Here is a 12774-nt window from a genome sequence, read left to right as displayed (position 1 = left end):
CATGGAAGACAGAGAGATCACGAAACCTCAGCCTTAGACAAAGAACTGCCTGCAACTAAGGAATGTTGAAAGTAGGAGAAATAGTCTTCCTCAGGGAGGAGTACAGCATTGTTTATCCAAGACCAATGATCAGCCTGAAAAACAAATATATATATATATATATATATATATATACAGATTGATCAGATTGCATTTATATATTAAGATATGTATATGTGCGCATATGCATATATATGTAACAGTAATTAAAGAAAAAGGGCAGGAATTGAAAGAGAGCAAGGGGGTTAGAGAGAGGGGGTTTAGAGGGAAGGAAGGGAAGGAAAAATGATGTAATTATACTATAACCTTAAAAAAATAATAATAAATATTTTCCATCATAGGTAGTTTGTCTTTATGAGGCTGTTTTAATTTAAAAGAATGAATATGTGACTGCTAACTATGTTGTTGTTATAAAAGCACACATTAGTTTATGGAGAGTCTGGGCCACACTTACATGGCCGTGTGTGGCCACTGAAACATTATGTTTCTCAGAGAGAACACGGCGGAACCTGAGGTTTTCTATAAAATAATTCAATGATGTGACCAAATCAACTCCTCTCATTTTGACAGACTGCGAAGGCCTCCTAGGAATTTTCATTGAAATATTAACTTGAACCTTTATAGCTTTGGTCTACAATAACTGTTTTCAACTCCTGGAAAGTAGCAGTTGTGAAGGCATTTCTTGTAAGTTTAGCTTGGTCAGTAGGGAGGTTTTTTTTTCTTCTGAGGAGGAGGCTTATTTGTTGTTACTTTGCTCCACTGTTGAATATCGGGTTTTGGAGGTAAACAGAGAAGCTTTAGAGTCCTATTAGCCGCCGTTTGGTGATTGTCAGCATCGCTATTTTACTTGAATAACTTTGCGACTACTGACTAAAATCTAAGATGTGTGAGGGTAATAGCTACTACCATAAATTCAATGCCTTGGAAAGACAAAGATACAAAACTAGGAGATGCTAACTGGTGAGAATATGAAACAGGTGTTGCTGTGTCCCAAACAGCGAGACACAGCTATGGAAAGCTTCATGAGACTCTAAGTGGAAACATTAATTACATCCTGAAAGTTCCTCAGAAATCAAGGAGAGAAAAATAGTATCTTTGATTAGGATCAATATGTCATCTATCAAAGAAAACTAAAAGACCGTGGGGCAGCCCTAGGCACCACCAGTAACACTGCCACTTGGCAGAAAGCAAGCAGGGCACACAGCTGGAGTCGGCTTTGTTTTTTAAGAAAGAATAATCTTGGCTCCAAACTAAGTAAAGATCCCCAGTTCACACTTGTTTTAAAAAGAATGTGTGCATCATTGCCGGGCATGGTGATAAGCATCAGTAACCCCAGCTCGCAGAGAAAGACAGTAGGATCACTGCAAAGTCTAGGCTAACCTGGTCTACCTGGAAAGTTTCAAGCCAGCAAATCTATAGGGTGAGACCTTGTCTCAGAGAACACAACTATAACATTAAAAAGCGGGGGTCGGGGAGTAGCGGAGGAGTGTTCTGGAAAAAAAAGTATCAAAATACACAAAAGAAAAATGAGAAAGAAATAAAAACAAAACTACAAAAAACCCAGTTAATTACAGAAGAAAGTGGTAGAGGAGGGAATGGAGGGCAAAATACTAGAAGACATGGAACAAGTAACAAAATGGCAAAAGTAAGTATCAGTAACTTAGCTAAATGTAAATGGATAAGCTTTCCAATCAAAAGGCATACACACACTGAGCTGGGGAAATGGCTCAGTGGGTAGAACAATTGCCACACAAACACCAGGACTTGGTGAAAATCCTAGGATCCACATAAAGCCAGGCAGTGGTGTGTTCTGTCATCCCAGTCCTGTGGCAAGACAGAGGTGCAGACCAGAGATCCTCAGGAAACTCAAGGGGCTGATCAGCCTGGTGTACACAGTACCAGACAACACAAGAAGAACACTCCCTTAAACAAGGGGATGGTGGGGGGTGAGGACTGACACCCGAGGCTATCCTCTGATTCCCATACAAACACCACGGTGAGCACACATGTGCACGCACACAAAAACACACATGCATACACATCATACATACACAAAGGCATAAACTGATGAATGGATTGAATTAGGATAAAATTCAGCTCTCTGGTGTCTAAGAGAGATTTTTCTCGGATCCAACAAGATGCAGAGAACGAAAGTGAAGTGATGGAAAAGGTATTTCATGTAAAGGGCGACCGAGAGAAATCTGGGGTGATTATACTGTCATATAATATGCCCTTTAAATCAATTGTGACTTTAAGAGAGACACAGAGGAACATTATATATTTATTTTTGAAATGTCAATATGCTGAGAAGATGTGAGACTTTTACATATACATGCCGCAAATGGCAGCGCTCACCCTTTGAATGTGAGTCCTGAGGGCAGAAACGCTGTGTGGCTCACTCCCTTCTTAGATGCAGCCCCGAGACTTATTATACGTGTTTGCTCAATTCCCACCGTCCCCAGCAAGTGACCAAGAGGTAAGTTCTGCGGATTGTTACTGGTCATCCTTAGGGAGCTAAGTGCCTGGATGTCCCATTCAGGAACTGAGCATCTGTTCTTTGCTATCCATCCTCCAATCATGGAGACAAGAAAGAACAAGGGTTCTTAGACAGGTAGATTTAGCTTCCCCAGCCAAGCATTCCAAGGTTTGTGAATACACATAAGGGGAACCTGGAAGCTCTAAAAAGCTTTGCAATTGGAGCTGGTGTTTCCTAGGAGGACACTGAAACCCGGACAGGTAGGGTACCAACTGAAGGTCACACAGCAAGCTAACCGCAAAGCGAGCATTCAGACAGACTCTCCATTACCCTGCCTGTCACATGTCTTTCTTTAGGATGCTCCCCATACTCTATGATTCCTCTGTCACACCTCTCCATCCACTTCCCTTGTCACTGCCCACTTTCAATGGTGCTCGGTCCTCTGCCCTCTGACTCATAAGGCCAATGACAGCCTTATCTGTATTCATGTTATACAAAATGACAATTTTACTCCCATGGTGGCCCTATGGAGTTAAAATAAAACTGTCAGGCCATCAAGATGACTAAGCAGGTAAAATAACTTGCCTACAAGCCTGCAAATCTGAATGGTAGTCTGGGGAACCACAGCGAAAAGAGTCAACTGACTCCTAAGATTTGTCTTTTGACAGGCACACGCATACCATGACACACAAGTGCCCCACCCCCACCACGTGCCGTGAACATGGATAAGCAAAATGATAGTAATGAATAAAATATCTTTAAAAAGAGGTTCTCGAATCCTGTTCTTCCAGTCAGGACCTCCTCCTCCCCTTTCCTGCGCCATGTGCACCATACACCTGACTCGGCTTCTCGCCGTGTCTTCTCACAAGACTTTCAGAATCAAGCAATTCCTGGCCAAAAGAGCAAATCATCCTGTTCCTCAGTGGATTAGGATGAAAACTGGTAACAAAATCAGGTTCAACTCCAAGAGAAGACACTGGAGGAGAACAAAGCTGGGTCTGTAAGGATTCACGCAGTGGCAAGACAGAGTTTATACTGAATTGTGGTCCTCGATCAGTTCTATCAGATGGAGTTCAACATTTTCAACCTGGAGACTTGGTCGTGTTTAAATTGGAGGAGTAGTTTGTTCAGTAATAAAATATAGGAACTTTAAAAAAAATCTCTTTTAGGCTATCCACTCCTCCCTGTTTCAGAGACAGCCATATCTTCTCATGAAGTGCCAGCCTTGTCCCCAAGACTTGAAGGCGAAGTCAGAGTAAACAGATTTGACCATATTGGGCACCTGGGTACCAGAACTGCTACCGCGTCTGGAAAGTGAATATTGTTGCTACCACTTACCCTTTTATTGACCTCAACTACATGGTCTCCATGTTCCAGTATGACTCTACTTATGGCAAGTTCAATGGTACAGTCAAGGCTGGGAATGGAAAGCTTGTCATCAATGGGAAGTTCATTGGCATCTTCCAGGAGCAAGATGCCACCAATATCAAATGTAGTGATGCTGGTGCCAAGTATGTTGTGGAGTCTTCTGGTATCTTCACCACCATGGAGAAAGCTAGGGACCACTTGAAGGGTGAGGTCAAAAGTGTCATAATCTCTGCCCCTTCTACTGATACCCCCATGGTTGTTATAAGTATGAACCATGAGAAGTATGACAACCCACTCAAGACTGTCAGCAATGCTTCCTGCACCACCAACTGCTTAGCCTCCTTGGCCAAGGTCATCCATGACAACTTTGGCATTGTGGAGGGACACATGACCACTGTCGACAACATCACTGCTACTCAGAAGATTGTGGATGCCCCCTCTGGGAAGCTATAATGTGATGGCCGTGGGGCTGCCCAGAACATCATCCCTGCATCCACTGGTGCTGCCAAGGCTGTGGGCAAGGTCATTCCCAAGCTGAACAGGAAGCTCAATGTCTTGGTTTTCCATGTTCCTACCTCCAATGTATCCATTGTGATCTGACATGCCACCTAGAGAAAGCTTCCAAGTATGAAGACATCAAGAAGGTAGTGAAGCAGGGATCCCAGGGTCCACTAAAGAGCATCCTGGGATAAACCAAGGACCAGGTTGGCACCAGCAGCTTCACCAGTGACTCCCACTCTTCCACCTTTGATGTTGGGGCTGGCATTGCTCTCAGTGACAACTCTGTAAAGTTCATTTCCTGGTATGACAATGAATATGGCTACAAAAACAGGGTGGAGGACCTCATGGTCTCCAAGGAGTAAGGAGCACTGGGCCATCCACCCCAACAAGGACACAAGAGCAAAAGAGAGGCCTTTGGTTGTTGAGGAGTCCCTGTCCCACCTCAGCCCCAATACTGAGCTTCTCTGCTACAGTTTCCATATCAGACCCCAGAAAAATGGGAGGGATTTAGGGAGCCCTACTCTCTTAAATATCATTAATAAAATTCACTGGACCCACAAGGAAAAAAGGAAGAAGAAGAAGAGTTCTCTTTTAGGCCTTATTTTACAGACAAGATAACTGAGCTGCTGAACTGGAAAGCGACCAGCCAGTTGTGGTTGGGGTTTATGTCAACATGACACAAGCTAGAGTCATCTGAGAAGAGGAAGTCTCAACTGAGAAAACGCCCCCATCAGATTGGTCAGTGGGACAGTTTCTTGATTGGCGATTGATGTAAAGAGACCTGGCCCACTGTAGGCTGTACAGTTCCTGGGCAGGTGTTCCTGCAGTATAGAAAAAAATTGAGCAAGCCAGTGAAAGTGAATCAGCAAATTGTGTTCCACTGGTCTGGGCCTCCAAGTTCCTGCCCTGACTTCCCTTCAGGATGGACTAGAAGCTGTAAGGTGAAATAAATCTTCCTCCCCAAGCTTCTTTTGGCCATAGGGCTTTATCACAGTGATAAAAACCTAAGTAAGACACCAGCCAATGAAGCTACTTGGGTCCAGAGCCAAGCCCAGCCTCCTGTCTGACTTTGAAGTCCTCATCTGCCCTCAGAAGTATCAGTATCCCTAACAACAATCTATAAACATTTGTCCTTATACCCACAGATAAATGTAGGCTTGACCCTTTAACAAGTAAAAGTCTCTTTGTAACAGATGGAGCGACAACAGAAATCCACAACCAATCAAAATGCATAGTTATGGAGCCCAGTTCCAGTGGCTACATCTACAACATTTACTCTTGCACCTAAGATCTAGGGAAATTGCAGAAGAGGAGCAGAAAGACTAAAAGACAGAAGATCATGGAGTTTGCTATGTGACTGTGTCTCCTAGTAATATCAGAAGACACACCCATGAAGTCTCACCAACATGACTGCCCAAATGTGTACCCAACGAGGATGTTACCAATGGACATGCCAAAGTGGAAGGAGAAAAGCCCACGAGGGCTCAAACAGACACAAGAACTATAGGCAACGGAGGAAAGCTGAGAGAGGTTGTCCGGTACCAAATGGTCAACCCTGCAAACATACATACAAGTAACATCATATGGACTCAACAGGTTATATATGGGAACGTATATGTATATACAAAATAAGAGGCTGTATATTGAAGTAGAGCAGGGAGGGGCATATCGGGATGGTTTGGAGGGACAAAAGGGAAGGGAGAAATGTTGTAATTATATTATAATCTCAAAAATAAAATTTAAGGAAAAAGTATCAGGATAGTTGATTTACAAAACCTCATACTTTCTGGTCCCAGTTCCCACAGAAAAACTGCCTGGATTCTGCTCCTTTCTCCTTAGATTTTTCCTTCTACTGTAGGATGACCACGAAGCACGAATCTCATTCTCCAAGACTAGAATACATAGAAGAGCATGGGATGAGGCTACCCAGGCCTGGACAGCTTTAAGCTCTCTAGGCTCAGGGTCCTTGTCAGTTGATAGGCACTGAGCCAAACATTGTGCAGGTGTGTCTCTAGTTCAGTGAGGCCACAGACATCACATCATTATTCAGTGAAAGGTGCGTGTCTGGCAGGAAGTGGCTTGCGCAAGAACACTGCTATGGTCTGTTTGTACCAAAGTTCAGGTTAATGGGTTAGTCCCTATCTATTGTGACATGCTGAGATGTGATGGAGCCTCTAAGAGGTGTTTGGGCCCTGCTTCCTAAAGGGATTAGGGCAGTTCCTACAAGAAAGGGCTAGTTTCTGTTAGAGCATCATTACAAAAAGAGTGGCCTCCTTGGCTCTGTCTCTTCTGCGCATAAATTGCCTGTCTTAGTTAGGGTGACTATTGCTAGGTAGAAACACCATAACCAAAGCAACCTGGGGAGAAATTGGTTTACCAGCTTACAAATCCATCCAGGGGCTATGTGAGAGTCACAGTCCATTTAGGGGAAGTCAGAACAAGAAGTCAACAGGGCAGGAACCTGGAGGCAGGAGCTGATGCAGAGGCCATGAAGTAGTGCTGCTGGCTGCCTTTGTCCCCATGGCTTGCTTGACCTGCTTTCTTATGGAACCCAGAGCTACCTGTTCAGAGGTGGGACCACACACAATGGGCTGGGCTCTCCCCCATCAAACACTAATTAAGAAAATATCCTTTAGGTTTGTCTATAGTCTGATCTTTCAGAGGTGTTTTCTCTGTTGAGGTTCCCTGTCTCAGATGACCCTGGCTTGTGTCAAGATGACATAAAACTAACGGGCATACCCCATTTCTTCCTTTTCTTCTCCATGGATGAACCATCAAGCACCCCCAAGAAACCTAGCAGAGTTTTGTTTCACATGCTGCCCTTCCCCCACTTTTGGAACCCTAGTGTAAATTAGTTATGTATTGTTGCGGGAGCTCCTTCCGCTCCTTCAGCCAATTGCCGCTGAGATACCAGCCCATTGGGGCGTGGTCTCTCTCTCTCTTTAAAAAAGTGGCCACTTCCCTCCACTCGCTCTCTGGCTTCCAGCTCTGCTTCCGGCGACTAGGCTCCCTTCCTGATTGCGCAGAGGGCCATTTGCTGGGATGGTGATCTGTAAGTTTTTCCCCTTTAAATAAATAACAATTCTATTAATCATAATTCCAAACTGGTGTGGGATTGTTTGTGACTTATGCCTTCATCGTATACAAATTTTCTCAAGTATTCAGGTATAACTACAAAACTGATCAAGACAAGATCTCATGGACATTAACCGGACCGTGCTTTCAGCTCCCTCGTTGTCTTGGGATTGCTTGTGCTGTTGGAAATCTGCAAACCTGAGGTGCCCTGTCATCAGAGCCTCTGGGAGTGCCTTGCTTTGGTTTCCAGTGAGTGAGAAGCAGCGTGAGTTGGTGTGGGGAAGACCAGGATATTTTTGCTCAAACAAGCCTGTTCTGAATGAGCCTGACCCACACAGGAATGGAGAACTCAAGAGTTATAGTACCTCTCTGGGCCCTGGGGTGTGGTCCTAAGTGATCAGAATTCAACAGCTCCTCCTATTGCTCAGCATCAGCGCAGTCAGCAGTGGAGGCTGCAAAGACTGTTGGGAGAGAGCTTGGATCCTGACTAGACCAGGCATGAGCAGCCGGCTTCCAGCCCCCCAGGCTCTCACCCATGAGGTCTGCAGTTCTCTCCGCCTGGTCAGTTGATCCTCATCCTTTTTCTGTCAATGAAGATGCTATTTACTCCCAGAAAGTCCGTTGCTCCCAGGTAAGATCCATCTCCGTGGTAAAGAGCCTCCCTCTCCCCTTCTCAGGAGACAAAGAGTGAGAATCTTATGCTCAGAGCCTGATATACAGCAGAAGGGAAGAGAACCTACAGGTAACACTGGCTAGCAAGCCCTGCTGGAATAGTGTGGACATCTAGTCCACAAAGACAAAGTTTAGAGGAGCCTTTGTCAAAACTCAGCCCAGATCTTGTCTCTGACATTCAAGCTGGAGCATCGTTCTTCCCAAACTCCCACAGTTCCATGAGCTTCCTCTTGATTTTAAAGTTTACACACACCATACTAACAAAACACACCGACACTACATTCCAATGCAATAACATATTTTAGCATAATGCCCTAAAATCCTATTACAAACAGAATGTGCGAACACAGATTTGTGTTTTAATTCAACGTTTTAAAACACAATTCTTACCAACATTCCCATCTAAAGCTCCAAGGCAACCCACCTTCTAACAGATAGCATGACCCAGCATCTGAGCGCAGACTCTTAACACACAGAACACAGCATTTAGACTCCTAATAAAAAGAGAACAAGGTCTGTGCTATCGGAACACAATTCTATCTCAACTCGCTGAAACACTATTCTAAGGTACCCTTTAGTGTCGGTGACTCTGGATATGTGTTGGGCAAGGCGCTGCAGGATCCAAGCCTTGCTCAGAGCTCATGGCTTCCTTACGGGCTATTCACCACAGTGTGTGACCCTGGATGCCATGGTTGTGAGGCCAGAGCACTCCCTAGTTCTGACCCTCTCAAAGACCCAGTCAGCTACACCCATCTGTATAGCAGCGACAGACTCTCTAAAGCCTCTGACTTCCCTTCTTCTCTCCCTATTCATTATTCCCGTCCCCAGGCTTCTGTGAGCTGGGGCTGGTTTGGGGGCAGGGTGGGTAGGAGGAGTACTGGGGATCAGCCTTTGAATACACCAGCCTAGGCCTTCCTTACCATCTGGGTTACAGTGTAAAGCTAGAATGGACCTTGGGGCAGTGTGAGCTCCTTCTGGCCTTGGGGAACTATAGACCCCCTCTGGGCCTTCTGGTCCACCTGTGACTTTCCAGCAATAAATCGCCTTACTAGTAGGCACACTCCAGCCCACTCTTTCCCAGCTTTGGTCCTTGTTCTCCCCATGCCCTGGGCCCATACTCCCTAATTTCCCATGGTGTATTCAGGAGCAGGGTCCCTCCTGCTATAGCTCCTCACCAGTGGGCCCATGGGCTGAACTATGTTGCTGCAACCCCATTTCTTTTTATGGATTCTCTTCCCTAGGCCAATTTTCTTTTCTAGGTGGTCATTCATTTCTTTGCTTCTTCATGCTGCAGTTCCCAGCAAAGGTGTCTGCTAGAATCACTGTGCTTAAAGCCTCATGGCCCTAGCACAAGACACAGCTATCAAAAAGGTCAACATTACCCCCAAAATGATTCTGCTGTGCAACTAGAACTCAGAGCTTTGGGCCGAATATCAGCTCCTGGAGGCCCAGGACCTCTTCTGTCTTGCTCCTCTGTGTCTGACAACCTGGAGAGTAGGTGTCAACAAGAGCTGTCCAGTTACTAAGCCATATAATCAAGCATGTCCACTTGAAAATCTTCCACATAGGGCAGTGATGGCGCACACCTTCAATCCCAGCACTCGGGAGGCAGAAGCAGGTGGATCTCTTGAGTTTGAGGCCAGCCTGGTCTACAGAGTGAGTTCCAGGACAGTCAGGGCTACACAGGGTAACCCTGACTCAAAACTCAAAAGTAAAAAACTAAACCAAACCAAACCAAACAAACAAACAAACAAAAAACACTTCCACATAGAAAAAAATATGAACAGCATGTAAGTTTTCCCAGTGAAAAGTGAATTTCTTCCTGCTCTAGGTTAGGTTATCATAAAAGGCCAAGTCTCTTAGCTGGGGTGGGGGAGGGGCATTCTCTGCAGACAGCATAGCAGTACACAGGGCCAGAGGTATGGCCCAGATGCTAACTCTCAAACATGAAGGAGATTTTCTTGCCACCTTGCCCAATTGTTGACCTGTACCATCACCTCACCCGTGTCTTTCCTCCCCAGAGCGTCAGTTTCTAACTCAGCAGGAATGAGCACCTAGCTTCCTGCGCAGGGGTGACATTGAAAATCAGAGGAGAAGCCGGGCGGTGGTGGCGCACGCCTTTAATCCCAGCACTCGGGAGGCAGAGGCAGGCGGATCTCTGTGAGTTCGAGACCAGCCTGGTCTACAAGAGCTAGTTCCAGGACAGGCTCCAAAGCTACAGAGAAACCCTGTCTCGAAAAACCAAAAAAAAAAAAAAAAAAAAAAAGAAAATCAGAGGAGACACCAGATGCAAAAGCGGCATCCTGAAGCCCGAGAGCCCTCTCTGCATCCAGTCTGTGTCTCGCTGTTATTAGGCTGCACATCCCCGAATCTGTACAGCCGGAATTGTCCTGCAGCTATGCTCTTTCCAAAGGCAGCCGGAGGCTCAGACAGTCCAAAGTCACCTGACCTAGAGCGGAGACCGGCTTTGCCTCTCCCGAGGCAATAGAAGAAGCGAATTAAGGCTCCTGACCTGGCAAGTCCCAGCCTGCAGGATCTGAGGATGCCCATGTCCAGGCACGCCAGGGGGCCAGGAAGGGGAACAGCTTACGTTCATGACTGTCTCACCGTTCTCCATTGTTTGCTTACGAGAGGGGAGGAGGTGGTGGGAAGCTGGGCCATCCAGTCACACAGGGTGAGTTGTCCCAATGCCAGCCAATCCCGTCTGCCAGAGCTGGCGCTGGAAAGGCCCTGGCCCCATCTTGCCAGGACACTTTATCTTTGTTCCAGAACACAAAACGAGCCTTGTCTTGGCCCCTGCAGCACCGATTCCACATGCTCCTGACTGCCCCGGTCCTCGGCCCCTGGAAAGGCGGACTTTGTCCAGTCAAAAGAATAACTTGTTTCTTTTTTCATCAAAATGTGGTGGCTGACCTGGCTGATTTATCTTGGGGAAAATGGTGAATGGGGGAGGGGAATGGGGTGACAAGGACGGGCACAATCCAAAAAGCCACGTAGACTGTCTCACTCAGGAGTGGGCTCTTAGCTCTTACCAAGACAGAGAAATAGATGTGTATTGAGGGCAGTTTCAGCGGCTCAAGATAGTCCTCAACTTTACTAGGAACACAGATGCCACCATCTGATAGTCTGTTTGTTTTGGTTTAGCCTTTAAAGTTTAAAAATAAAAATTGTCTTTGAAAAGAAGCAACTTGTTATCGTACCCAAGTATGAATTAATTTTCATGAAAATAAACAGGTGAGTCAGTAGCAGGACAAAATGGGCACAAATGGAGCCATTATAGGTTAAAGATACAAGAATCGGAGACAGGAGAGAAGTAGGCACCTGTGCATATGCACGCACTTGCACACACAAAAAATGCACATATGTTCACTTATATGTACACACACAGCACACACATATGATCATATACACAAAAACACATGAAAACAGGGGCATATGCACACATTCATGCATACATGCACGTGTGCTCACACACACACACACACACAAAGGGTGGCATATTTATATGTGTATCTGTACACATAGGCCCTAGCATCTCCCAGAGACAGCAAAAAGGCCAACATAATCAGGTTCTTACTGTGTGTATGTATATGTATGCATCTATGTGTGTGTTCTTAGTTGTGTGCATGTGAGTGTGTGTTTATTCATGTGTGTCCCAAACTATGTATATCCATGTGAGGGAACATATCTATGCCTATATATGTGTTCATAGCATATTATTGAAGTTTGTATATATGTATGTCTATGTACATATATGCACATGACTGCATGCATGTATGTGTATCCATGAATGTGTACATGTATATGCCTATTTTATGAGCTTGTATGGATGTGCATGATTACATGTATTCTGTGTGTACATGTGTGTGAATATGTATACATAGACATATGTTTCCATGCATGTGCATACTTGTGTGTGGTGATCACATACAAATGTGTGCATGTGTAAACACACGATCATGTATATGTATGTATGTATAGCACAATGTAAAAAAAAGGGTCTGTGGTACTGGATGGTTCTTGGACATGTAATTTTACAGATGACACAGAGGCTGTAAGTATTCAAGAGGTAACACGATCTAGTTTGCATTTTAAGAAAGTCTCCTGGGGGCTGGAGAGATGGCTCAGTGATTAAGAGCATTGCCTGCTCTTCCAAAGGTCCTGAGTTCAATTCCCAGCAACCACATGGTGGCTCACAACCATCTGCAATGAGGTCTGGTGCCCTCTTCTGGCCTTCAGGCATACACACAGACAGACTATTGTATACTTAATAAATAAATAAATAAATATTTTTAAAAAAGAAAGTCTCCCCTTCACTGTGGTATGAAACTAGATTGGATGGAGGATGGTGGTACCATCAGGTAGGAAGAGTGTCATTAGCTGGGACAGGTAGTTCAGGGTGGGTCAGGGAGAGTGGACAGATTGAGGGAAATAAACTCAAGTCAGGGAATGAATGAGCCCTTGCAGTGAGAATGTAGGTCTGATCTCCATTCTCTCACTAAGTAACAGTGGAAAAATCCATCTCCCTTTGGAGACCTCAGTTTCCCTGTCTATGACATAAGATCTGAGGAGGTGGAGCCCCTGGTCCAAGGTCTTCTGCAGTAGGCACAGGCAGCCCTATATTTGGGGCCTTGGCTCTCGGG

The 12774-nt window shown here is 45.3% G+C and overlaps 1 protein-coding gene and 1 pseudogene across 1 annotated transcript; both read left to right on the top strand.

Annotated features, from left to right (window-relative positions):
* The first annotated feature begins 3249 nt into the window (after positions 1–3249).
* Positions 3250–3519, top strand: LOC119815197 (60S ribosomal protein L39-like). Its single transcript, XM_038331372.2, has one exon. The coding sequence runs from the start codon at positions 3250–3252 to the stop codon at positions 3517–3519; it is 270 nt and encodes an 89-aa protein (XP_038187300.2).
* A 62-nt stretch (positions 3520–3581) lies between these two features.
* On the top strand, positions 3582–4746 carry LOC119815196 (annotated as a pseudogene).
* The last annotated feature ends 8028 nt before the right edge of the window (positions 4747–12774 follow it).

The sequence above is a fragment of the Arvicola amphibius genome, chromosome 5, assembly GCF_903992535.2.
Source record: "Arvicola amphibius chromosome 5, mArvAmp1.2, whole genome shotgun sequence".
NCBI classification, from domain to species: domain Eukaryota; kingdom Metazoa; phylum Chordata; class Mammalia; order Rodentia; family Cricetidae; genus Arvicola; species Arvicola amphibius.
Note: the sequence above shows the minus strand (reverse complement) of the source record. Positions and strands in the feature narration are given on the sequence as shown.